Source organism: Anneissia japonica, unplaced genomic scaffold, assembly GCF_011630105.1.
Source record: "Anneissia japonica isolate Jap-2015-1 unplaced genomic scaffold, ASM1163010v1 scaffold287857_len828801_cov194, whole genome shotgun sequence".
NCBI classification, from domain to species: domain Eukaryota; kingdom Metazoa; phylum Echinodermata; class Crinoidea; order Comatulida; family Comatulidae; genus Anneissia; species Anneissia japonica.
The window spans coordinates 252,763-280,539 of record NW_022738478.1 but is presented as its reverse complement, the minus strand read 5'-3'; the positions used below and the strand labels follow the sequence as shown (position 1 = coordinate 280,539).

The window sequence follows — 27,777 nt, the reverse complement described above, 5'->3', positions numbered from 1 at the left end:
GTATCCCCTACAGTAGATAGGCCACTGGTCAGACTTACGGAATATTGTTCTTGTAACAGCGAATAAACATAAAGGTGTATGTGGGTGGGTAAGTGTCAAGGATCTTATAAACACAAGATGGCATTCTCCGCGATTTCAGGCGTAACAAATAGAAGCGTCGATTTGGCACAGAAAAGTAATCAGTTTTGGAAGAGGCCGTCCTAGTCGTTGCCATTGATTTGAGATAGGGTGTTCGCATTACGCCAAAGTTTGTTACCAAGAATGTTAATATTGTTCCTTATGTTCTAAAGAGAGGGTGCATTGTAAATCGGACGCTTCTAATTGTTACGGGTAAACGTCGCGCGGCGTACACTATGGTCTAAGCAGTCAAAGTTCGAAAGTTTTCATTTTTGCAAGAGGGCGCTGTACACTTCGTTATTACAGAATTTGCACGCAGAAATCGTGGAGAACGCTATCTTGTATTTATAAGATCTTTGGTGAGTGTGTATGTATATGTATGTGGGAGCTTTTTGATCGCTTCATAACTAAGCAACTTTAGCAGAGGTATATTTGGATGAAAACTCAACACTACTGCACTGCAGACATCTTTCCCAATATAGGAATGTATAAATTGTTTAAATCCATACTGTTTATACTTATGATAACGATAAAAAATCTAAAAAAGCGATTGTTCATATAGAAAACGAAAGAAATAAGAGAAGTTTTTACACTAGGACGATTCGATAACGATTTATCGTGTATACGATAACAAAATATTTTAACAAATCAAATCAGATAACGTCATAATCATGGTAAGACGATAAAATCGTTGCTACTACTACTACGATGTTAATGTTTTTTTCATGATTATGACGTCATCTGATTTGATTTGTTAAAATATGTTATCGCATAACTGATAAATCGTTACCGAATCTTTCTAGTGTAAAAACTTCTCTTACAGCATTTCTTATTATTATTATTTTTAGTATAAATAAATCAATAATTCAATCAATCAATCCATAGTGCATTACTAAAGTATACTAAAAGATTGTAAGATGTCAAACCTGTACAGTATGTACAGTAGTTGCCTCTTTTCAACCTCTTTTTATCCGAAAATATATTATATTAAATATTTGTTTTTATTGTTAATGTAAAAAAAAACCAGTGTATTGGGTAATAAAGAAGAGAGACATATTCTGCATCTTTCTGTCTCTCAGATTGCAGTTTCATTTCAAACCAGTGCCTTAAGTGAGAGAGGAAGTGTTTGGTAATGCTCTAATTCTTTGATAGGCATCATCTATCTAATAAAGGAACTAATTCTTGAATCCATATTTTAGCATAAATCAGTAAAACAGTAGTGGATCTGTTTAACCATCACCAGCACAGCCTTAACAAACAAACTAAAGAGTACCGTTATAATTGAAATTTGTTTCCGTTTATAACTGCTTCGGACAAGTTGGTTTGTTAGTGTTTTTGTTCCATGTCTTTATCTCAATTTAGTTTGTTTACTTTTCTATTGAATAATTTTCATTAAAATATAAGATTTTAACATAATTAAAAGTATAATTCTATTGAATAATCCTTAATAAAATACATATTTTACCCTAATTGTATAAGTACACTTCTATTGAATAATTGTTATGATATAATATATATTTTACCCTAATGTATAAGTACAGTTCTACTGAATATACTTTATTAAAATAATCTATATTTTACCATAATTTTTATAAGTATACAGTAGTTCTATTGAATAATCTTTATTCAAATATAAGGTTTACTGTAGCCTAATTACTGTAAATACAGTTCTATCGAATACCTACATACAGTTCTATTGAATAATCCTTATTAAAATAAGATTTTAACCTACATTATTTAAATACAGTTTTATTGAATAATCCTTATTAAAATATATTTTAGCCTAATTATATAGTTCTACTGAATAATCCTTATTATTAAAATTTTAACCTACAGTATTTCAGTACAGTTCTATCGATTAATCCTTATTAAAATTTTTAAGATATTAGTATAATTTTATACAGTTCCACGGAATAATCCTTATTAAAATAATAAGATTTTAACCCACATTACTTTAGTTCAGTTCTACCAAGCAATCCCTAATAAAATTAATATTTTAGCCTAATTATATATTCTTAACTGTTCTATAAAATAAAATAAAACTATCAGCCTTATGTACTGTAGTTATACAGTATTGAATAATCCTTTAATATTAAAATACTTGCAGTACACTGTAAGATTTATAATTATTAAGTTAATTAAGTACAGCCTATTGAATAAATACAGTATAAAATAGATGGGAGTAATGCTAAGTATATGCTTTGCATTATTACCTGGTTATTATTACACCAATGCGACACATACTCAGCTCCTGAGCACTTCATAATGTTGCCAGCAAACTGCGGCAATCAATATGCACTTAATTCTGTTGTGGTTTACTGGTCAATTAAATAAGGGAAATGAAGTGAAAAATACAATTCTCATGGGTTTCATAGAGACATCTTAAAGGGGAACTAGAAAGATGATTTTTTTTTCTAGAGGGGATTTTTGATATGTCACTAGAAATTGCATCAACTTCAAAATCGTTTTTTGGCAAATTTTATATGAAGTTATAGGCCATTACGATTTTTCCCCGTTAGCAATGTGACGTCAGCAGCTGTTGTGCCAAAAAATAACGCAGCGTGCAACGCTATATGCAGCGCTATATGATCTTTGGTTGCAGAAGCTTACACTGACGTCACACTGCTAAAGGGGGAAATTGTAATGGCCCGTAAAATCATAAAAAATTGCCAAAAAAACATTTTTAAGTTGATTCTATTACTATAGCTCCATGCTATACTGTAGGCCTACTAATGACATCAAAAATCCCCTCTAGAAAAAAAATATCATATTTCTAGTACCCTTTTAAAGGCAAAAGTCTTTTCATACCTTAACAAACTTATTTTTGAAAATCGTTGAAGCAGAGTGGACACAAATTTAACAAATTAGAGCATAAAATTCCTTCCTTTACATTCAACCCATTTTTCAAAATAACTTTTAACCTTAAGTAATTAAAGCAACTAAGTTGATCTATTATAAAAAAGTTTTCTAAGTGACTAATACACCATATTTTTATTTTTTGTCTACCGGTTCTATTCAAGACATCACTTAATATAAATAAATATAACAACGAAGCAATTCCACTTTCTGTTTACTTTTATAAAGGGGAGCATACTATTGGTTTAAACTTTGACCTGAATAATCATGCCACAATGAACACATAGGCACTTGTTTTGTGACATAACAATAGTAAGCAAGACTATTGTTATCCTAAACAATGCCTAAGCATCCTACCTATCGTAACTTAGCTCCTTCTTTCCCACACTACACATCCATGCATGCCGTACTGTAGTTACACACACCATGCTTACTTCTTAGGTCTAGTACTTAATATACACTATGTACAGTATAACTAGTTTTAAACTAAATTCAAGTTTAAATTGTCATAGAATTTCCAGAGTGGTAGTTTATTTTGGGCTCACAATATATCAATATTATGCTTGTGGGGTAAGATAAATAACAAACTAGTTGTAAAGTGATTTGTGTTTTCATGTAATGTGAAATCTACCTAAAAATAACAAACACAAGGAAATGTAAACAATAACAATGTAAAGACATTCCTCTCCACTATTCCTAAACAGGGACAGTACTGTACTGCAGAGCTCATGTGGAAGAATGAGACATAGTCTTGGGCTTCCAATTGAATTACCATGAGTTCAAGTTCAGGAAGGGGGTAAAGTTGAATGAATAAAAAAAATAAATCCTTGCCAGGCCACTAGGGCTCACGGGGCTGGAGCTTCCCCAGTTTCTGTAGCGTGAAGCAGATGGGGGTGTATTGTGTCAATATCGAGAGTGTGCATTTCCTTTCTCTTTCATGTTGGCGGTTTGGCCTGCCATCTGACATCATTACTTGAATGGCTTGTTTGATTATATTATTCTTTATTTTTTTTTTTTCCAATCTGACTTTGGGTCTGTATACTGTCAGCGCCTTTAGACGATGTTATTGTGGAAGGCGCTCTACAAATATCCTACCTTTACCATTACCATGCTACAGTACAACCTATAGCCAATGCTTATAATAGGACATTAACCATAGACTTTCCTCTTTATTGTGAAAGCTGCAATAATAAATCTACTCAACAATTTGTAAATGGAGATATAGTTAACAATGGTGCCTTTGATCATCAAGCTACAATGAATAAAAAAATCTTCCATTTTACTGTACTAAAATAGAAACGATGAGCACTGACTTAAATTAGGGGTCAACGGTGTCAATGAAAATGTGACAAGAATGAATAGAATGAATTTGATTCTATACTGGTATGCTATCAGTTAAGTTTATTTCACATCTTCCTCTATTTTATGTACTATTGTTCTGTTCACATAAAAATTGGTTTAGATTCACACATATCTTCTTCTCCCTTTTCTTTCACAAGAAGTGTTTACATTAACTAGTTTACTTAGTAAATACTTGTGGTCTCTCAGTAGGGACTTAAATATTGAGCAATATAGTAAACCTGAGCAACAAGGTCATGGCATGTTACTTACAGTTATAAAAACACAGTGGACATCAGTACTTGGAACAATCATATTATGGGGCCACCTCGATCAAAGGGTGATCATTTTTAATTTAACTTAAAGTAAAATATTAGAATGAAATTCATATCTACAGTACCATTACATATACCTTTAAATTATTTTGTCTAAAACATGGGCAAAATGGTGCAATGGGTACGACAACGAAAACAATGGGAATTTATCCTTGTTGAATTTTCAAACTGAACACGAACGCGATGAATTGACAAAATTTTCAAAATATGAATAAAATAAATATCCCTGTTCTGTTAGTACTGTACTTCTATTGGTAATAAGGATAACAACGATTGTAAAAATGTAGCACAATGGTAATGTGAGTAATGAATACTTTTAGCGCAACACTTCCTTCTTGTTTTTTGGGTGGTAGAACTGGGCATATCAAAATTATTTATTAAAGGAACATCATTTTTCTTTATTTTGGAGACACTTTAGATCAAACCAACTTCTATGGTCACACTTTTTTTAATGAAATTATAACTTCTTTTTGATGTTGATTATGAATACAGACACCTTGATACACAGTATATAACTTTAGAAACAAATTTTGACTGAATTAATCCAGATAGGGAAGTAAAACCTTCAAAATTTCAATTAGGTGATTTACTGCTCTGTATTCAGGTAAGTATTTACGAAGTAGACTTAATTATTCAAGGAATAGGACTGGTACCTGAAATAAAAAGATCTCTGAAGAAAAAATTTCTTACTTGATTTTGATTTGAATTTTGCGACAATCTTCATCACCACGGCAACATCTTCAAGGCGGATAGCCTGTAGAAGGTCAGTATCCTTACCCATTCTTGAAAGTTAGCACCGTAAAATTAAATATCCTTTAAAATTCTGTTAGGACATTGGCTGGAAAAGGACAAAAAATCAAGCTTGATTTCATAAAATACTCTCTTGTCATTACCGATTCCATTATTTTTTGGGTACATAGCCAAAAATAAAGAATTAAATTCAAATACTTTTATCAGTCTTTTTCTCTATTAAATTTGAAATTTTCAGCTGGGGCCTTGGAGACGAGGTACAGTCAGTGGCTGTGCCAGCTGGGGGAGGGGGTGAACAGAGACTCCCCATCGGACAAGTCACGCCTCCCTTACCGGCCGAGCAGTTGGACCAAAAAAAAATTTTAAAATAGGCCTACACCAAGCTATAACATGTCTTTCACAGTCATTTCCGGCCATCCAGAGGTCCCTATTTTTTAAAAAAATCTCATTTGGGTGGACAGCCATTCCCAAACCCCCCCCCCACCTCAGGCTTACAAGCTCAAGCCCTCTGTCAGACAGCTTAGCCTCCCGCCCCCCAGAGCCGCCACTGGGTACAGTAGCTACGGTTCACCACCAACAAATCAGTAAAACCTAATGTGATTCTGAAAAAAATCCAACAAACTTATTCCAAGGCTTATTTCCATGGAGGACCTATTTGATGTTGGCCCAATATGTTATCCATAACACTTTCTGATTGAATCTATTTACGATTAAATGGATCGATTAGCAGGGAGCTTTAAATTTGCAATGATATAGAATGTAATGGCATCATGTTAATTTATGTCTTAACGTTTGTGCGTTACGTTCTCTCTCGAAATATAAAACGGTCGTTGGCCGAATGTATGTTGAGGTCAGAATGCCAACTGTCTTTGTGTTCCTGACTTCTCCGCACACAAGTCGTAAAAAAAATCGAAATTGATTTACAGAACGTAGAATGCATGCGATGGCAGTCACGGATGAGTGGATTTGTTCTACGTTTTCAATATAGAAAGCTTATATTAATAATAAAACTCTGGTAAATTAATAATAAAGTTTAAGTGTAATGTGTAAAATGGAGAATCATTTTGTTAAATGATTCAAACAAATGTTGGTGGGGTTAAAGTGGTAATTTGTAAGAAAACTAGGAGGGTAGGCCAAAGGTTTATAAAGCTGGGAATGGAATTATTTTCAAGGGCTACCATTCATTTTGTGAACAGAAAAGGTCAACAGGTCACCAGGGACATAGACAGCAACACAGTAGTACTCAGTAGGAGGGGTTAGGCCTAACCTAGGCCCTCCTCCTAAACACATCTGTGTAGTTTTTTAAATGAAATTTAACTCCATAAATTCACTTTTTAAATTGTGTACACTTACAAATATATTCACAAACTAGGCCTAGTCGGCAAGGGCAATACGATAATTTTCGCATAAATACTAACATGTATGTATGTATATCTTCAATTACATAATATTTACGTCCGAAATCTGAAACTGGAGTGTAGGTGATCAGAACCGGGCATTCTGTTCTGATGAATAAACCCCTTTGCTTCGAGCCGCGCCACATTCAACAACAGAACGCCTCGTCCGCACAAAACAGCCCAAAACTTTATTATTTTCATTCAAGCCGTATCTTCCGACTATTTTTGCTTGATCGTTTTACAAAACTTACCACACAATTAGGAAGCAAGTATAGATGCATCCTCAAGAATATAAGGACACATCCATCGCAGGATGGAACCTGAAGTAAATATCCAAAGAGTCCCAATTTAGCTGTCCCAACCTATATGGCACCAGAGTCCAGACAAAACATCGCGCTCGCAGCAGAGTCGCAGGCAATATATCGTCGCAGGGTATCATCAAGACTCAATGATGTTGACAACAAACATTGTCATTGAAGAGCGCCCTCAAATTTAAAAGGCTTCAACACCACACATTCTTTCGCGCGAAAAGATTGTTGGACTTTAAAAAGAAAGTGGCCAAAATTAAAAATTAAAACAAAAAAATGGAACGTGAGCAGTTAAAAAAATACAGGTCCCCTCTTGTCGCTCGTTATGCTAGCGAGGAAATGGCTTTCAATTTCAGCGAAGAGAAGAAGTTTACGACATGGCGTAAACTCTGGCTTTATTTGGCAAAAGCTCAGCAGGTAATCTAGCCTAGCCTAGGCCTAGTTAGTAGTAGTAGGCTCTATTCGCTATTGAGTAGGATTGGGACAGGTTACACGTGCCTGGCTGCTTCAACCAGGCCCTGTTTTTGTATGCTAGTTAGCTAGCTAGCTAGCCTACAATGTGCGATCCATGGATCACGGGTATGCAATTGATGTTGAATATCTTCTCAATGTTCAATCATAACCCTTAACCAATTGAAGAAGACATTCGACTTAACTTAGCTGACTAGCCTAGCATTTTAGTTTTATACTGTAGCTGCATGCACCATGCGGTCCATGATGAATCGCACTTGAGTGACAGTAAACACAGGCCGTAGCCAGCTTCAGCCAGGGGTGGAGGAAGGGGAGTTCAGGGCGTGAGGTCCAGGTGCCCGTCTAAGGGCCCCCGGTATGATCAATGTGGCAAAGGCCTTATGGGGAGGGGGTGAATTCCCCGAAGTCGGAGCTATTTACACTTTCAAAGAAAGTAAATAATAGCATATTTAAACACTTCTTGCAGTTTAAAATGAAATATATTTTTGTATCTATCCAATGAAAGGGAGTATAAGAGTACTAGTATGCATGATCACTTCTTTCCAACACAGGATTTCAAGACAGTTGTCAACAATGCACAGTAAAAACACTGAAATTAAGAAAATTTGATCATCAATATATATCTACTGCTAGAAATCAAAATAGCAATGTAATTGCTTAAGTCACAATTGGGTTTGTTTGTTAAAGGGGGGTTCGCTTGTCAAAGGGGGGCTTGCTGAAAAAGCGGGTTTGGCCAAACCCACAGGAACCCCCCCTGGCTACGGGCCTGAAACAACAAGTTTAAAGAATGGGCTTTGCATTAAACTTAACGGCGACTAATGTCTAATCAGTCGGAACCAATTCCTTTATATTTTGTGAGCAGTTGCTTTTTGAAAAGTTTTTTTTTATGCAGTAAAAATAACGCCGTGGCTAGAGATACGGTACCGTATCGGAACTTCCAATTGCTAAAGGTATGGTAAATGATATTACGTCATGATTAGCCAATAGAAATCTCTATCTCTAGCCACGGCGTAAAAATAAATGGTGCAGCAAAAAAAAAAATTAAATATTCCTGCATCAATAATCCCTAAATTTTTGATGCGGGCGGGAGTGATAATCTAATGATTTTTTCTATTTTCCCTAAACTGATGAAACTAGAAATTCACCAGGAATAAATTGCTTCTTACAAAAATGAATTATTTGAAAACAAACATTGAAACAAGGACAGTCTCTATAATTGCCTGTTGTAACTAACCTTACAAATACCACTGCCAGGTCGTTTGCTTGGCCCTAAATAAATAGGTAAAATATTCATTTTGTTTTTATACAAGATTTATTTCATCTATTAGACATTGGGCTTGAAAATAACGGATGAACAGATTGTAGAGATGCAGAACAATATTGAGAACATTGACTGGGATATGGCAGAAGAGGAGGAGAAACGAAGGCGTCATGATGTCATGGCACATGTCCACACCTTCGCTCAGTGCTGTCCGAAAGCGGCCGGGATAATTCACCTTGGCGCAACTTCATGCTACGTTGGCGACAATACTGTAAGTCATCATACTAAATTTTATAAAATAATATAATTATATAATATATTATATAAATATGGAATAACCTTCCAGTGCACATTCGATCTTCACCATCTGTGGCTGTCTTTATGTCTAACTTAAAGACTCATCTCTTTAACTAATTATCCCATTTTTATTTTTATTGTTGCATTATTTACTCATGTTTACAAGCTTTGCCACTGCTTCTTTTGATTTGTTTACTTGTTCTGTGCTAGGGTTAGGCAATGATCACGGCTGCTTGTGGGTTGTGAGGTGCCTAAATATGTGGGATACAGCGCTTCGTATCTGCAAAGAAAGGTGCTTTACAAATGTTCATAAATATAATACTCAATACAAATTTATTGCAACCATACTAAATACATTATAAAATAATATAATTATATATAATATATATAAATATAATACTGAATACAAATTTATTGCAAAGTTTAACAATAAATACAGTAGTATTGCCATCAGGTAAGCAAAATATGTAATATATCTAATATGCTAAAATGAGAGGTAAAGAGACAAGTTCTTTTTTGCTGTGACTGGTGCTGTGCCACATTAATAATTCCTTGTCTTTTTCTAGGACTTGATCGTATTGCGTGATGCTTTAAACATAGTACTCCCCCGTCTTGCAAGATGCATTCAACGTCTGTCAGTTTTTGCAGAAGAAAACAAAAGTGTAGCAACTCTAGGTTTTACTCATTATCAGTAAGGGATCAGTTAGGGATCACATTTGCCTATTATTAGGTTCTTTTACAGTAAGTTAGGGATCACATTTGCCAATCATTTGATTTCTTTTTGGCAGTGCAGTATATATTTAGCTGCCTATTTTTTTACACAGTGTCTTCATGATCAGTAGTGAGGGTGCGTTTCAACCCTAATTTTAGGGTGTAAATTTTAGTTGTATGAGGTAAATTTTTTTTTAATGCTTTTTTTAATACATAGACCAGCACAACTCACTACAGTTGGGAAGCGAGCTTGTCTCTGGATCAGTGACCTTTGCATGGATCTTCGCAACCTGACCCGTGCCAGAGATGACCTCAAGTTTCGTGGAGTAAAAGGAACAACAGGGACACAAGCCAGTTTTTTGGCGCTCTTTGAGAAGAATTCTGAGAAAGTAGAAATGCTTGATCGAATCGTTACAGAGATGGCTGGTTTTAAACAGTGAGTACTTATAAAAAACATCCTAAAAAAAGAAATATGTCCTAATACGCATGTACATAACTAAGTTGGTTTCAATTCCTGATAAGGACAATACATGGAAACCTTCAAAATATATATTAAATACACAGATGTTGTTTTTCTTCAGAGCTTATATAATAACTGGACAAACCTACAGCCGGAAGGTGGATGTTGATGTTCTGTCTGCATTGGCAGGGCTTGGAGCAACTGTCCACAAGGTGAAAAGATGCAAAATTGATTAAGTGCCGTCTACATGAATTTGTACAGTGTTTTCTGTGAAGCATTAGCATATAGTATTTAAATTGCTTATTTGTAAAAGTTTTTTTTGTTTTATTTTTTTGTGAAAAACAGATCTGCACAGATATTAGACTGCTAGCAAATTTGAAAGAACTTGAAGAACCCTTTGAAAAGGAACAGATAGGATCCAGTGCAATGCCATATAAGCGAAATCCAATGCGTAGTGAGCGTTGTTGTTCTCTGGCCAGGCATCTAATGACCCTCGTAATCGATCCTCTGCAGACACATTCAGTCCAGTGGTTTGAGCGTACTCTGGACGACAGTGCAAATAGGTGAATTTATTACTTATAAAAAATATTAATCTAATAATCTATATTAGTGTTATTTTTATCTCATAGTTACCAACCTGAGAGATTTGAAATGAGTGAGTGACTACACCAGTTGGCTGGGGAGGGGGGCACCGGAGGTCCAGGGACAGAGCCACGTAAAAGTTTTAATGTAGGCCTATGTTTAATTTGAGCACCTGACTATGTAGGCCCTACATAAACTTGTAAATGGGAAAGAGAAATTTTCAAAGTGAATTGATTCTCGAATGAGATAATGAAAGCTCTCTAATGACTTAAGTTACTGCATGATCGTTTTTAAATTTTTAACAAATTTCTTCTGTTTTAATGTATTTTCCCCTGAAAATGTGATAATTTGTTATCACACATACACTTGTGCTAAATGCGTGACAAATTTAAGATCATGCATGTGTTTCTGCAAAATTTGTATGTCATCCAAAATCACTTTGAAATGCGGGACAGTCCCACACGATGCGAGACAGTTGGTAACTTTGTTATCTAATTCATCCATCATTATTACAATGATGTTCTATTCCTTCCTGTTAAGCATTTACATTTAAGTTCTGAGGACAATATAGAAAATAGTTTCAATGCTATTCTCAAAATATATTTCCAAAAAGATGAATACAGTTGAATTTTGAGTTATTCTCATAATCATTCTTATTATTTTACAATATTTTTCCATTTGTTGAATTTTCTAGAAGAATATGCCTAGCAGAGGCTTTTTTAACAGCTGACATCGTGCTTAGCACGTTACAGAATATATCCGAAGGACTTGTCGTTTACCCAAAGGTAAATATCAAAGTAATTAACAGTGGCATGAATTGTTTGGTTAGACAGGCAATTAAATGGCATTAGTAATTGATTTATTCAAATCATTTACATAAAACAGATCATTTACTTAGTGGCAGTAATCATAATAGTAGTTTACTGAGCTACTGTATGCCGCTTTAGCTGTGCAGTAATAATAATTGTAGCAATGGCAAAGACGACAAGAGTTCATGACATGAACAGTAACAATTGTAATTGCTAAAGGGAATAAATTAAATTCAGTGGAAGCGCCAGAGTTGAAATCTGGGTGGGGTGGGGGGCGGGGGCAAGTGAGAGGAAGGTAAAATTTTGGGGGGAAACATGCTGGGGTGGCCCGAAGTGAGCATAGTCAGGTATCGCTCAAAATACGTTGAAAGTGGTCCAGTGGGCGAAGCCCCCAAAAAATATGACAATGTAGGGGTTTCAGACGCTTATTTTATAGATATATTATAGTCTACTAATAGACTTGCACCGCCACTGATTAAAATAGAATAATTGTTAGAAAAACTGTACACTGATTATTTTTGAATTGTTTTGCTTGCAGGTAATAGAGAGACGTATCAACCAAGAGCTGCCGTTTATGGCGACAGAGAACATCATAATGGCAATGGTGAAAGCAGGGGCAAGTCGACAGGTAACATTTGACCTCAGACCAGTGGCAGATTAAAAAATGTTTGCAGGGGTTACGTGAGGACCAGTGGTCCGAAAGGGGTACAACACATGGTCCAGGAGGAAGAGCTTCATTTGTCTGATCCTACCTATGGGTCCTGCCATGTCTATGGCATTATGGTTTATAGGTTTGCCTAAGACATTATAATGGTGGGATATTTTATAAAGTAATTTTTAAAATACTAGAAAGGTTACAACATTTTTATCATTATTTAAGGAAAAACGTATTTGATTCCCATAGGAATGTCATGAAGAGATACGGAAACTTTCACAGGAAGCAGCCGCTGTTGTCAAGCAAGAAGGTGGTGAAAACGACCTTGTTTTACGTATCAAGAGTTCCTTATATTTCAGCCCCATTCACAGTAGTTTGGATGTGATGTTGGATCCTTCTTCATTTGTCGGCAGAGCGCCAGAACAAGTAAGCTGATAAATATTAGGAAGCATATCAGTTACTAGTTTTCCTGAATTGGGAGAGCTGAAGACAGATGCACAGAGGTTACACTTTAATTTTCCTTCAATCTGTCCACAAAAATATTCACCTCCTAACATCAAATACCAAAAAATCGCCATATTGATGATCTCTACAATGTCTTCAGGAATCTGTGTCTTTGCCAACCCTTGATCTCCCATTCATATTCAGTGTAAAAATTTGGGTCATATCATTCTTGATTTTGTTCTTTTCTTGAAATGCATTTACTTATTATTACCTGACTGCTCTTATCTGGATCAGTGAATTCCTATACAAGTCTTGACCCTTTGTGTTAACTAAATGTTTAATTGCTATCATTCACAATCCTAATGTTTTTGTTTCAGGTTTCAAAGTTTCTTATAGAAGAGGTTCAGCCAGCATTAAAGCCATTTGCAAGTTTCCTGGATAAGATATCAGAGCTCCAACTATGAGGCCTAGCAATGAAGAACTGCTCTTGCAAAACCTATGATTCATAGATTAACAACTGCTCTTTCCCTGTATCCACGCTTGACTGTTCTTGCAAGGCCTAGGATGTAAAATAGCGAGCAGCTAGTGATAGAGGCTTATCTTATGTTCCAATGACCTACTCTTACAGAACTTTCAATTGCACGAGCAATTTCATCTGGGATGAAATCATGTGCACAGGCATAGGGGTATTGTTGTCATCTAAATTCTAAGACATGCTTTGAGCTGAATCTACATTGTCAGAATCTGCAGGACGATCATGGCTGTAGGAATCCATCTGAGGGTCACATGGGTACAGTCAAAAGCGCCCTACTATTGCAGGGGTAATTTAGATCATTGGTGTCGGCCAGAGTTTGCCTTGTGTAAGGATTCATAGATGGCCAGAAATTGCACTGATATCCTGCTTTTGTTTTCTAAACTAGTCTTCTTTAGTTGATTGTCACATTCTGTTTTATGAGGCTTACATCTTAAAACCAGGGTACATTCTCAAACCGAGTAATTTAGCACAAGAAAGTACTGTAACATTTTTACTCATAACTTTAACAATAGTAAGCCAATTCCAATAAATGACCTATCATTTTAATGCTTATAATTTGGAGAATATGAACTTTAATATCAAAAAAGTCAAATTTTTTGTGTTGTTGACTGATGCTGGTTTTGGCATGCATGGCAATAATCCTCACCTAAGAGGTGTTTGATTTATCTGTATTCATGTCAGTAATAAATATTAAAATGGTCTGTAATATAACAAAGAACTTCAATATTTGACTTGCTTAGTTTGTTTATTTAGCAAAAGTTTGAGCTTTCAATTGAAAATTAGAATAAGCTATTTCTGGTCATGTAAATAGACCATCCCTATATTATTTGGCTGCAATATTAAATGCTGCAACTGATGTAAAGAAACATATACTATTTTGATTTCTTTGGTGACTTCAAAGGTAATATTTTTCTATTTCTTTTTTAATAAACAGTTAACCTTGCCCAAGTCAACCTAATTTTACATGCCAGATTGTTGTTTTTTACATTAATTAATACAATAATTAATCTGTAAGTTTTATCTAAGTCAAACAATATTTCAATGGCATTTTGGATTGCTTAGTATGGATGCAGCTATATTATCAAGCAAACTTAAATTGTAACAAATTGCATCATGTTCTTTAGAGACTGACTCATTAATACTTTCTCAAGCACGGTTGTTACTATACAAAGAATTGCGTTTGCTCCTAAAAGTAGTCAACTTCGCCGCAATTACCTTGGCTGGGAGCCATGTAACGCTATTGCAATGACCAACTCTTACAAATGGTAGTGAACGATTTTTGCTAATGTGCTCTACAAAATATAAATTTAAAAGATAAGACAGTGATCTTTCAGATAATGTTTGACCATGTGGTAAAATATTATGATGATGCTGATGTGATAAGCTACATACACCAGCAATGTGCAAGAGATACATGTATATGCTCTGCGCAGCAACCACTGGAACAGGCACATCTACAAGCTTCATTCTAACACTTGAGATGATGCACTTGCCAACTTTCTACCCTTCATCTTCTCTATCATTCTTAACGCTTTCGCAGTTGTGTCTTTAATGATAGCTCACGACAGTCCATAAGACTTCAGGAGAGCATCTGGGGATGGGTCGCGCCCTCGGAATTGTCTGAAGACTTCACTTGGATGTGTTCCGCCACCGAGTGCCAGGACAGTTTCCCTAAATCTAAAAAAAAATAATGAGTAATTTTTAAGGGGACATTCCTCATTCAATCTTTCTAAGCACATAAGGCAGTGCCACCAAGAAGGGGCAGAGGGAAATTTTATCCTTACAATATCTATGGAAGTATTTGTGGAAAATGAAAACATGTGCGAGGTAAAAAATAAGGGGCACCTCAAGCCCTTGCATGACATGTTACTTCAATTCTATACTGTACCTTCGACCGGTTTTAGCTAAGGCATCGCGGTTCTCCAAGCCTACGTCTTCAAATGCTCCAAACGCATCAGCAGACATCACTTCAGCCCACTTGTATGAATAGTATCCAGCTGCGTAACCAGAGGCAAAGATATGTTGGAATGAACAGGGAAATCGATCCTCCTGCAAATACAAACGTAAAGTAAATTAAGACAAATTTGTCCTAGTGAGCAATTACAAAAACTGGGCTGAGCAAGACCTGCGAAAGTTGCAATGCAGCTACACCTCTATTTTTTTTTTTTTTTTTTTTAAAGAGTAATTTTCTCTGTATATGTTGAAAGTTTGCTACACGAATAAAATATACGAGCAGTACTGGGTAAAGACAACTTGGTTTCTTGCTTCAAAAAGGTGTCCATTCGTAGAAGTCTTATGAAGATAAGCCTATCCAAGTGAACATAAAAGGGTCCAGGACATACCTTCGACTTTAGATTGACAAAAATTGACATATGTTAAATACAGACACAATATATACATAGGCCTAGGTCTAGAGTCCAGTTAGAATATGTAACTATGTATCGAAATGATATATTCATATACATATATATATATATACGTTATGCATGTCATTTAGTAAAATAAATTAAATTTAATGTAAATATGGAAGAAGCTTAGGAAGAAAGAAAAATAGGAGAGGAACTCGTAACAGCTGCAATATTTACCGTAAATAAACAACAATACATTAATAATTTTTTCATAACTGCACCATGTTTTGCAAAATTTTTTTTTTTCCATCAGAGGTCAAGGTGCCAGCAGCCTACACATTTCATACGTTGGACATGCGAAGAGTAACTTACTGTGTATAGACCATATTGTACACTGAACCGAGATACACACCTTAAGTGGTTTCATCACAGAGTATTCAGCAGCTACATTATCCAACACACTTAACCACGGTTCAGAGCTAAAAACAGAATCAAACTTGTCAATAATTACAGAAAGTGACATGTTTCTGTAGATTATAAGGTGGTAGGATAATGATCAATTAATTGCAGCGTAATTATCCAAATCATAGTTTGAATTGCGCATGCTCATATTCAAGGTCAATCAACATAAACCTACTGTACAGTGTATGTATGTTTGGTTATGTCATCAAATTTGATACGGGCATGCATAGTTCGAACTGGCTTACTGTCCTAAATTGCATTCTGTTAATATTTTTAACATTATTTTATTTCATCCTGTATTTTATAGATCTAAAAGAATTTAGGCTGCATCAAAACATTAGTATGTTAGGTCGTGTCAGCCAACCTTTGCCTATGTTTGCATTTGTATATGACTTGCAAAACTTTTATCAACTGTTTGTATTAATATATCCATGTTTTTATATAATTCTATTGTTATATTGAATATTTATGATGAATTTTTTTAAATAATTTTTAAATATTAATAGTGTATTTTATTTCACTAATGTACTTATTCTTTTTCAATGTGTAAATATTTATTCGTCAACTCATTTGTATAGTATTTTTAGTCAATATTTTACTAATAACTTTGCTCCTAATTCAGGTCTTGCTGCAAATGAGTAATTTTATGCTATTTTTTTTATGTGAATAAAAATAAACCTGAATTATTATTATTTGTTATACATTTAATTTCAAGCAGTTCATACTGATAATGGTGGCATATATGTTACACTTATTGCACTTAACTGCATTCTTTCATTTAAACTTAACTGCATTCTTTCGTTTAAGAAAAAAAAAGTATGAGCCAATTTTTACCTTGTGTGCAACTCAATATCAAGGGCCGACAAATACAGTTGACGGAGCATTCCAGTCCCTGCCATGTACTTGCGGGCTAATGACAAAAACCAGAATAAATGTGTGAAAAATTCACTTACAAATAATGTGTGAAATATAATATAGATATTAAATTGTCAGATCCATGAATTTGAAATAGAGGAAACCCAGGGAGGGACTTTGATAGATGGAGGGCCTATAAAACATTGTACCTCTCATCGCCCAAAAAATATTCCTAAACCTGTGGGACAATTTGTTAGTATTCAGTTATTAAGTTAGTGGACAGATTGTTATGTAGAGCATTATGAAAACGACAACCCTTTAAAAAACATCACGACCCAAACATTGGTCATGATCTAAGTGTTGCCTTGAAAAAAAAAAAATCCAAGGCAATATGGCAGCTTGGGCTCATACATCAATTTTTTTCTCCGGAACTTAAGGTTATGGAGGAAGGATAAACATTTTTTTAAGAATTATTAATATCATCATATCTTACCTTTAATTAACTGATAAAAGAGCTCCCTTGGAAGTGCTTCTCCTGTTATGTAGTGTCCACTAATGGCTTTCATCGTTTGGTCATCATACACCCAATTTTCCATGAACTGAGATGGTAGCTCCACTGCATCCCATTCAATGTTGTTAATTCCTGCTGCAGAACTGTAAGGAACTCTAGTAAGCATGTGCTGAAGACCGTGACCAAACTGCATGCAGACACAGAAAGAGAGGTATTGAAGAGAACAGCTTAGCTCAGTCGGCTAATTTGGTGGTAGCCACTGTGTGTGCACTGAACCGTGGAGATCTCTAGGTCCCCGGTTCAATTCCCATCGCTGCCTCTCCTTGTGTTTCAGCTAGAGGGCTGAAATACAAGTTACAAGAGCGCACCGTCTTTCGGATGAGACGTTTAAGCTGTTGGTCCCGTGTGAATTTATGGCCCATGTGCACGTTAAAGAACGCAGTACACTCTTCGGAAAAGAGTAGGGGATTATCTCCCGGTGTACTGCCCAATTCACCACCAGAAGGTCCCCACTGGAAACAAGTCTTCGGTCTTAGTGGGTTATTCTTGGTCACACCGAAATACTCCTATCCTATCCTATCCTTGGAATCTAAATCAATGTGGTCTCATTGACTATTGAATTGACTGACTGTTTAATTGATTATATATTAATTGACAGTTGAACTTGTCTAAGTCAAATCCAAAATGGCATTGAAAATTTGTTCGATTTGACTTACAGATGGTTAATTAATGGAAAACACATCAATTTGGCATGTCAAATAAGCTCAACCTAGAAATTATTCAAGTTAGGGAAAGTTGGCAAGTATATATATATATATATATACTGTATATATTAATCAAATTGTTTGATTAATTATTTGTTTAATTTTGTTTATATATATAAAATCCAATAATCTATATGATCTGATTGAATTAATAGATTAATTGGATGTTTAATTAATTGACTTACTGTATATTGGTTGGAGATGGGATAATTGACAAATGTTGTTGAGTGATTGGTTAATTTGATTATTGATCAATTTATTATATGTTGATTGATATTGAAAGAGTGGTTGGTTGATTCATGGACCTATTAATAAGAATGGTTGATTGACTAACATTGGATAACCCAAGAAAGAGCCTGGTAAGTTTCAAGAAAGAATGCATTTATATTTATAAATAATAAATAAATCGTTGTGTAGTACAATGTTTATAGAAATGTTCCTATTCCTAGAACTGTGATGTTTTTTCATTGAAAATTTCTAAATCAAAGAAGTTATCTTGAAACAACCTAGAAAGAACAAATAACTTAAGCATGCCCCTGAAAAACTTCCCATTTACATACCTCATGAAAGAGTGTCTCCACCTCCCTGAATGTCATCAACGATGTTTTGCCATTTACTGGTGGCGACTGGTTGCAGACCAAGTAAGCTACTGGCCGTCGATCAAGTATTTCACTTTTCTCTATAGTGTTGGACAATAAAAATACCATAATTACTCCTTTCAAACTTTGAAGAAAAAGCATTAGGCTACCCACAATTAACCTTGTTTCTATCCATATATTTATTTTCATATAAAATGTAATTTTAAGCACTGTCATTTACTCCTGCACAGGAGTTAGATTAAGCCCTCCACCAGACAGGCCAGTCTCCCTTCCAGCCATGATTCGTTTGACGATAAAAAGAAACAATTGGATTTGATGTGAGGTTACTCATATAAAATCTATTCAATACTTAAGTTTCAATGGGATGAATATTTATATGAACTAGTACATAAAGTCTTATCTGGGGCGGATGCAGGATTTGGCAGTATGGTGTGTGTAAGAGTCCACACCACCACAGTCCCACCATGGTTGGGGCTGAGGTGAGAAAAATTTGACAATATGGACCTTTAGGTGCCCCAAAATTGCACCTAATATAATTTAGGGGGTGCGATCGCACCGTCTTCACTCCCTCTATCTGCCCAGCTTATTTATACCAACCAAGACAACTGTCCATCCAGGCACCACCACGTTTTTCTGCAGGTCTACTGAAGGGATCAAGATAAAATGATGCTATTCTATTTCCTGAGGAAAAATGAAAGCATAACAAATAATTATTTAAAGACTGTAATGTAACAGTGACTTGTGGGATTAGTCAAACAGGTCCAGAATTTCATATGTAAGGAAAATATGAATTGTACATTTAAAATTGATGTGGTACTGAAGCTGTATACAGTGTTTACCTACCATCTCATAATTAATTAATAATAATTAATAAAATATACACTTGCTAATATTTCTTATTGATCTGTTTATTTTTTGTTTGTATTTCTGTTGTTTGTTTTTACTGGGCAGTAGATATTAACCGATGAACACCTATTCACATTTTAACATAGCATTTTCGTGATGATCAGTGCGAGCGCACTGCAACACCAGTCTAAAAGGATGGGCAACTCCAAGATATAGTCAGCAAAATCTAATATGGGTTGCGCATTTATTGCAATATTCATTTATTGTTTCTAGGAGCCTATTATAAAAACTATATATTGTATAGCTTTTTTACCTGCATCATCATTGATATTGAAAAACTTGACATCAGGATGCCAGGTCTCTATAGTGCTTTCATAATCAGGCTGTGAACAAGAAAATGTTAATGATATTATGGCAAGTTTCCTCAAAAGTTCCTTTTACATTACGATTTAGCTTTGAAAATTGATTGAAATTTTAATTTATTTTTATCTTATTTCTTCACAACTAAACACGAAACTAAAAAAACCCAGAATAAATATTTTGTTTTGCATGAAAATATAATATCTTCTTACCAATATCTCAACATTGAACAAAAAAGAAGTTAAGTTAAATAGTCCATGCAGAACTTTTGGCAGTGGAAAATATGGACGCAGTATTTCATCGTTCATCCTGTAAAAAAAAAGAAATATTCACAAACTTGTATGTAAAGTGAACTTATACCGATGTACGTAGTGAACTTATACCGATGGTTTGGGTTTGCTTTTGTATTGTTTTAATGTGATGTTTTTGCTGTTTCTCGTTCTTGTTTTCCTTTTGTACAAATTTAGCTTTTGGCTACTAATGTATTTTTTTATAAAGGAGTTTTTTTGAATAAAGATACCAATTATATATATAAAGTCTAAAGCCAAAATTGCATTGAAAATTCTAGAATGAGTGATCATAATGATTTCCCTTGACATTGCTTTTCTCAACATAGCACCATACTGTATGTTACACCAAAGATTATAGAACTGCAAGAGACCTGTGGTTTCCTTGGAACACAATCCTGTTTCAAAAAGTACTGCCACAAAGGGCGTGTCTTTAAAAAACGAGTTTCTAGCGAGCTAAATTCAAAGTTTAATAGGGCACCCCCTATTTTGTGGGAGTACTTCTTTTAACATTACATTGCGTGCATACAAAATCAGTGCAGTCGTACCCTTGCAGTTCTTTACTCTTCGGTTACTGGTCACCATTTGTGTCTATTACAAATTACCAGCCAAATAACAAATACAGAAGTGATACCAATCCAATAAATTGCCAGGAAAAATGAATTTGCTAACTTGAATAAATGTTCTCTACGTCTTTCAGTCCAAAATGCCAAGTCCCATAGTTGCAATTTCCCATTGAATCCATTCTCATTTGCAAAGATCTGCAGCTCAGAAAGTTCCCTGAAATATAATAATAAATTTAGAGTCATGGATCAGTGTTTATCCATTGAAATGTTCAATAATAAGATGAAGATGAATATGATTAATAAAAGAATACAACAATAAAGACAACCACAATAATAAAGATAAACTATGGCAACCGTGAGAAGATCAACAATAATAACTATGAAGACAATAGCCTGGTTCACGTCAAACTTTATCTAGATATACCCGTCTTGAAACATGATACGATAATCCCCTAATTGCGTTTGATGCCAAGTTAGAGCCAGATAAACAGCCAGCCAGTTTCAGGCCGTCGACGTCACATGGTCGAAAGGCTTGTTTAATAAAACATCTACTGTATTTTAGGAACCTCTAGTACCAAGTGGTATTCGTTAAAAAAAAATTTTAAACTACTGTAGAGAAGGTGTGAGTTTCCACTACCTAACCTAGCCTACCAGTATGAACCAACGACCAGTGCAGCAGCGTGTTCTATCGCAATCTAAGTGGTAGATTCTCTAGGCCCTGGCCCTAGCTACATTTACCTTCGATAAAAACGAATTATTTTAATCGCTAGCTAGCATTCTTCCATTTAACAAAATATTGTTTTAATTTTCATTAAAACGTATGTATATTTTATGGACCTTTCTGTCCTGTTTTGTAGTTTTTAGATCGCTAAATTGTGTTGTTTACATGCACTTCACGAAAATCTAGCTTCGACAAGAGCAATAACAACATCCATAAAATTTAATTTAAAAAAAAAGGTATACTTACATTTCTGATGCCTTCCTACTCTTTTCCTTCAAACTGTTAATAAGATTCCAAACATTTTGGACATTGGAAGCCATTTTGGTTTCTAAGGAGAGCGCTGCAAAATTTGGAAACCCCAGGAGGTCAGCTTTCTCTTTTCTAAGAAACACAAACCAAAAATATATTATTATATTGAGTGAGCAGCTTAGCTCAGGCAGCTAAACTGTTAGTAGCCACTGTGTTTGTGCTGAACTGTGGATATCTCTTGGTCCCCAATTCAATTCCCATTGCTGCTCTCCTTGTATTTCAGCTGGAGGGCTGAAATGCAAGTTACGATAGCACACCATCTTCCCCATGTGCATTATGGATCATGTGCATGTTAAAGAACACAGTACACTCTTCAGAAAAGAGTAGTGGATTGGTCTGCCGGTGTACTGCCAATCACCACAAGAAGGACCACACTGGAAGTCTTTGAACTTAGTGTGATTCACACTGAAAATACTTCTATATGTTGATACAACATGCAAGAAAATAAGTGTGAACTGAATTGGTGAGTGATCTTGTTTATATTATAATTTCGTACATAAATGACCACCCCCTTTGAAGACGAAATTTGCTGATTTAATGGAGAGCTTGTACCCGAAGACCAGAAGGACCACAATATTGAACCTACATCCCTAAGCCCAATATATCCAATTATTCTAGAACTTACCTAAGCTGTCTAATATCTTCAATGATCTGTGTATTATCATGAGTGCCCTCAGATGCTCGTTTAATGTAGGACCGGTAAACATGTTCACGCAGCTCTCGGTTCTTTGAGTGTTTCATTAAGGGTTCAAAACAGGGCATGTCCAACGTTACCTTCCACGGACCACTCTCAAAGTTAGCACTAAATTGAAGGGTTGTAATAAAAAAATTATGTAAAAACCAATAGAGAATTATTATAATTATGTAATAATAATTTTCAAAATATCAGTGACAAGAGTTTTTCTCACGACTGAAACAACTGTACTCATTTAGCCACTACTGTGATTATATAAGACTTTGATTAATTTCACATTAGGAATCCTTGCCCCATTTGCCTAAATGAAAACGATACAATATAATATTACGTATAAAATTAATTGTTCTTATAAAAGATCAAGTAAACAGTGCACTAATAAAAAATCAGTGTACATTTGGGAATAGGAAAATAACATTGAGAGTTTACAGTGATGACATCACGATTGATTATAAAAGATACTATATAATAGTTTTTTATATATTCACCTATCTTTAGCCGCATTGCTTGCCATCAATTGAAGTAAAGTATCTGGAAGACCCTCTACATCCCTCTTGTCTGACAGCTCAAGGTCAAAGGCCTTTGTAGCATCTAAAACATTGTTACTGAACAAAAAATATATATCATTTATTATATAATTATATCATTTATTATATTAATAATTATATCATATCAAATTATATCATTTAATATAATTAGATCATTTGATTGGTTATTTTTGAATATCGATATAGAAAAACAAATGAAACTTTTGAAAATACACTAATAGAAAACATCAATTTTTAGATTAACAAAATACAATCTCACATAGTAAATACAATTATGATTACACTCTTATTCAAATTCAATTTAATTTAACTAAAAAGTTGATCAATGACGGCCAGATATTTTCATGGAGAGAATGGCTAAAGCAACAATTAATTGCCTAAAGAAAGTACCTTATTAATTGCCTAAAGAAAGTACCTTAAATATATTACTGGTTGTGTTACCTGAACTGATTGCTAAGGTTTGCCAGATTTTGATTGATTTTGTTGAAGCGTAGCCTGTCGGAGCCTGTTAACTCAGCTCCACCTAGCCTTGCACTACGAACTGCAGAAGAGATGATCCGCAACTGAGGCCCATCAAGGCCGCCATTATTGGTTTCCAGCTCCTTAAGAATAATTCAGAAGTACAATATACTTAATATAAGTGTAAAAAATGTTGAAAAAACAACATAAAATACCTTATTAATGTAATATGACTGTCTTTTAGGCACTGGATTTCTGCTTGAATTTTAGATTTGAGGTCAGCAGAGAGAATTGAATCAGGGAATAAAATTTCATTATTATAAAAAATAATTATTGGCAGGCGAAACAAGAAATCAAAAAGTCTCACTGAAAGAAAGGATAAATAAAAATGTCAATGTTCTATTTTTTCCATGTAAGAGCTCTATTTCATTGGCAAATGCTAGCACCTTATAAATATTTGTATTTATTAGAAGTCAAATTGTACATACAAATATATAAATATGTAGGTAATTATAAAAATACTAGAAATATATCAGCATTATTTTTATTATATTATTTGTTATTCATATGAATAACAAATAATATAATATTATTTGTTATTCATATGAATGTCTACCCACTTTCATAGCTTTATATACTGGTTGACTCTGAGCAACTAAACTAGAAACTTTAACAACTTCTGGCTGTACAGTCTGAAATGCTTTCCTCAGCTTGTCGCTGTTCTGAACGCCATTCAGGTGATTGACGACACCCCATCCGTACGACAGACGCGAACCAAGTAGTTCCAGTGCCTCAACAACTGTTTCCCACGTTCTGCGTTTTGTTTCACCTTGAGATTATAATGAGGGAAATTTTAAAAAGTATCAATTTTAGATTTAATTCTTTATTTGGCAATACCCATCTCTCTTGTAATAATCTTCAGGATTACTAAAATTAATGTCAATGTTATACAGGGTTGGAAGAAGTCATTTCCAGGAGATACAGTGGCTGATCCAGGAATTTGAGTCTTAAGAAAGGCTTGTTATGTAAAATTAGGTGAAATGTAGAAGTGGGTTTATACCCAAAGCACTTCAGTATTTACATATGAATTTTTAAAACACTAAATTACATAATATTACTGTTTACAAACTTCAGCATAACACACACACACATACAGGTGAAATAAAATACTCTGCTGATTGCAAAGTTTGCTACTGTTAACAAGAACCACTAACACTGAATTGCTATTTCAAAACAAAATAAGTCAGTTTCCAATAATGCTGTTTACAAACATTGTAGAGTTCAAGTACAAAAAAAAAACACTGAATACCAGGCAATTTTATAACTATATAGTATTATATGCAAATTATAATAATAATAATAATAATAATAATACAGTAATAAAATTAATAATAATAATAATAATTATAATTATTATTATTATTATAAATATTTTTATTATGCATACCTCCACTCAAAAATTTGGTGCAAAGAACTCCGACTAACCTTCTAATGAATGTTCCAACTTTTTTAATTCAACCTCACATTCCTCCACCAGGAATGTAATTCCTGGGACAACATGGTCTGGTCCGATGGCATTGAATCTGGGAAGACCTTGCTGGTCTAGTAGAGGGTTGTCACGGATGTCACCCGGAAGTGCGCACATGAACCTGGAGATGGGTAGATAGGTGAGTACGGGACATGTTGCCCATGATGATACAGATGTTACAAGCTGTGTTATTATAACAAGTGTGATGACAACAAACACAATTTGAAGTCTGTGAAAAACGGACATGATTATAAGCATTGCTTAATTCATTAGATAGACGGCAGTCTCTGCACAACTGCTTTTCTATCTATAGACTCTTTTTTGTCTTCTTAAACAACATAAAAACTCACTTATTCTCTCCTTAATTCTAATTTCCACTATCCTCAATCCTCAAAATTTTCTGTTTGGGCAAATTGTGAAGAATAAGAAATAATAAAAGAATTAGCCAATGAAGGCTAAATGTCTCACACATGGAACAGCAAAATACAATTAATATCAAATAATATTTTTTAAGTCAGGCCTAGGTGGCATTTTTACTAAAATTTTAATACAATAGTTTTGAAATAATACAAAAATTCTGGCAACGGTTTGTCCCTATTATGTTTACCGGTACTTCATGAACAATTCGGCATGGAGAAAATCGGGTAAGATATTTTATCAGGCCCGCACGATAATAATAATAATAATAATATGATCATCCTGAACCTTGAAAGTGAATGTGTGTTCATCACTTTTAAAATTATAAATAATCCTTTTTCCATTTTAGCTTTGTGTTGATACCTTTCCTGTTCTTCCTTTTTTGGCAATTGAATGTTTCGTTTGCAAGATCCAAATGGAAATACGTTTCTTTGAAACCTTTTTGGGCTATTCCTTCCTTCCTTCCTTGCTTTCAGAGTATTCAATTGTAGTATTGTTTTACCTTGTCTTGTCTTCTTTGTTTTTGTATTTTAGTCTGATGCCGATTGCTAATTAAATTCAAATCAAATTATCTATAATCCCGGTCCCAACCCTATCATCTTCAGTCTTTACTACTTAGTTCCGTTTTCCCAGCCTAGAGTAGTAAGCCTAGGCCCGGGCCTAGTATAGGCCTATATCTATATCTAGGAGGCTAGTAGTATATAGCCTGGCCTAGGCCTAGCCTAGGCCTCTCAGTGCCGGATTGTTGGGCCCTCTCTAGCTCTAGGCCTAGCCCCTAGGCTACTTTCTTATAGTAGGCCAGGCAGGGTCTCCAACCCAGGCCTAGCATTCACTTCCACTAGCCAGGAATTCATAGAGTTTCTCATTGAATTGAAAAGGTTAACTAAAATAACACATTTTCACCTCTTTCCACAGCATCGCTTCAACCTTAATATCATTCTTCCACGTGAACAGAGCTTGCAAAAACCTAGGCACAGGCCTAGGCCCACCACTCGCGCCATTAATTATTTTGATGCCAGTCTGGTCTGCTGCAACGTTGACCGCTGGTTGTTGACGTAAGTTGACGCGAATTAGCATACAAGTTGACGCGATGTAGCATTATTTGATGCAATTAGCACAAGTTGACGCGATATATTATTGGTTGGCGTAAAATGACGCGAATGTTACATTCAGAAAAACTTTCACCATGCGGTTGTGCAAAGCCTAGATGCTTTGCAAAGCGTGGCGGTGTGAAGCCTTGCTACTAGGATCTGCAACAGGGTTACAGGAAACTAGATGACTATGGAACGCCGCTAGTATCTTCGGTTATGTGCAAACATAGTAACTGGAGATACTAATGGCGTTCCATATTTGACTTCCTGGAACCTCCTCTCTCTCGCATCAACAAACAAAGCAAGAAAATGGCTTCCATTGGTGGTAGAGTGGCTGTGAGATTTCTCCAACTAAAACATCGAACAGTCTTTGGTGGCCTGAAGGTAGCTCTAATAATCATGTTCGATATAGCCTAACGCTAGGCCTAGTTGCTATTCATATTATGCTCCATTCACTCCACCAGGTGCTTTATGAAAAGAAAGGACAAAATATACAACGCTTTCGACTAGGCTTAGTCTTTCTTAGCCTAGGCTAGGCCTGGAGAGGAGGCTTGGCTAGGCTAGGCCTAGGTAGGTAGGCAAGCTAGGCCTAGTCTACAGGAATTCGAGTCAACTCGGCCCCAAGTCAACTAGGCAAATGGCCTGCTATACTGTTATTTATAATTCTTGTGAAACTAAATTTCTCTGTATATGCAATATCAATGCAATGAAAAATAATAATTTACTCACTTTTATTTGACCGTTTAACTTGCTGGATGTTTATTATTGTTATTTTCAGGTTGTCCTTACTCAAGGTAACGTCGTTGTCTCGGCAGCGCACAGTAGTGGAGCCACAGGCTTATCTTGTGGTGGAAAGTGCTGAAGTCCAGCTTGCTGCCTTTTGTGGATTACCTGCGTGTAAATTGCCTCATTGAGACAGCGACGTTACTTTGACATCAGTGGGTGAGACCACTTGAATGTCACCATCTCCTGCATCGCTGCTCATTTTCATTTTATTTTTGTCTTATATTTATTATTTTTAATTGTTTATTATGTTGTTGTTAAGCGCCTAGATGTTACTATCATTAGGCGCTATATAAATATTTA

At 35.0% G+C, this 27,777-nt stretch overlaps 3 protein-coding genes across 5 annotated transcripts in view; 1 reads left to right on the top strand and 2 right to left on the bottom strand.

The window, feature by feature from the left end:
- The window catches only part of LOC117117549, a 94,292-nt gene extending 87,091 nt beyond the window's left edge, over nt 1-7,201 (bottom strand). For both annotated transcript variants that reach the window (XM_033261875.1, XM_033261876.1), the window contains exons 1-2: nt 7,045-7,201; nt 5,337-5,484 (exon numbers count right to left, since the gene is read on the bottom strand). In XM_033261875.1, the coding sequence (XP_033117766.1) occupies nt 5,337-5,427 (91 nt within the window). In that variant the 5' untranslated portion in view covers nt 5,428-5,484; nt 7,045-7,201. The remainder of the gene's footprint in view (nt 1-5,336; nt 5,485-7,044) is intronic.
- A 43-nt stretch (nt 7,202-7,244) lies between these two features.
- LOC117117555 (adenylosuccinate lyase-like) lies at nt 7,245-14,050 on the top strand. The gene is made up of 10 exons (XM_033261888.1): nt 7,245-7,518; nt 8,901-9,104; nt 9,697-9,821; nt 10,059-10,277; nt 10,423-10,513; nt 10,647-10,864; nt 11,578-11,668; nt 12,231-12,320; nt 12,597-12,773; nt 13,169-14,050. Exons 1-10 carry the CDS (start codon nt 7,378-7,380, stop codon nt 13,253-13,255), a joined length of 1,443 nt encoding a protein of 480 aa, XP_033117779.1. The 5' UTR covers nt 7,245-7,377; the 3' UTR covers nt 13,256-14,050.
- Nucleotides 14,051-14,321: 271 nt separating this feature from the next.
- On the bottom strand, nt 14,322-26,989 carry LOC117117552 (probable cytosolic oligopeptidase A). 2 transcript variants are annotated; one of them, XM_033261881.1, is made up of 17 exons: nt 26,504-26,989; nt 25,141-25,412; nt 24,276-24,484; nt 23,638-23,798; nt 23,137-23,253; nt 22,580-22,756; nt 21,892-22,026; nt 21,031-21,138; nt 20,284-20,380; nt 20,025-20,094; nt 19,463-19,546; nt 18,827-18,945; nt 17,485-17,689; nt 16,971-17,046; nt 16,087-16,153; nt 15,215-15,375; nt 14,322-15,003 (listed from the first exon to the last, which is right to left on the bottom strand). In XM_033261881.1, the coding sequence occupies exons 1-17, from the start codon at nt 26,599-26,601 to the stop codon at nt 14,886-14,888; spliced, it is 2,274 nt and encodes a 757-aa protein (XP_033117772.1). In that variant the 5' UTR covers nt 26,602-26,989; the 3' UTR covers nt 14,322-14,885. The 2 variants fall into 2 exon arrangements, with proteins under 2 accessions (XP_033117772.1, XP_033117773.1); XM_033261882.1 differs by having other exon boundaries at nt 25,141-25,304.
- Nucleotides 26,990-27,777: the final 788 nt, after the last annotated feature.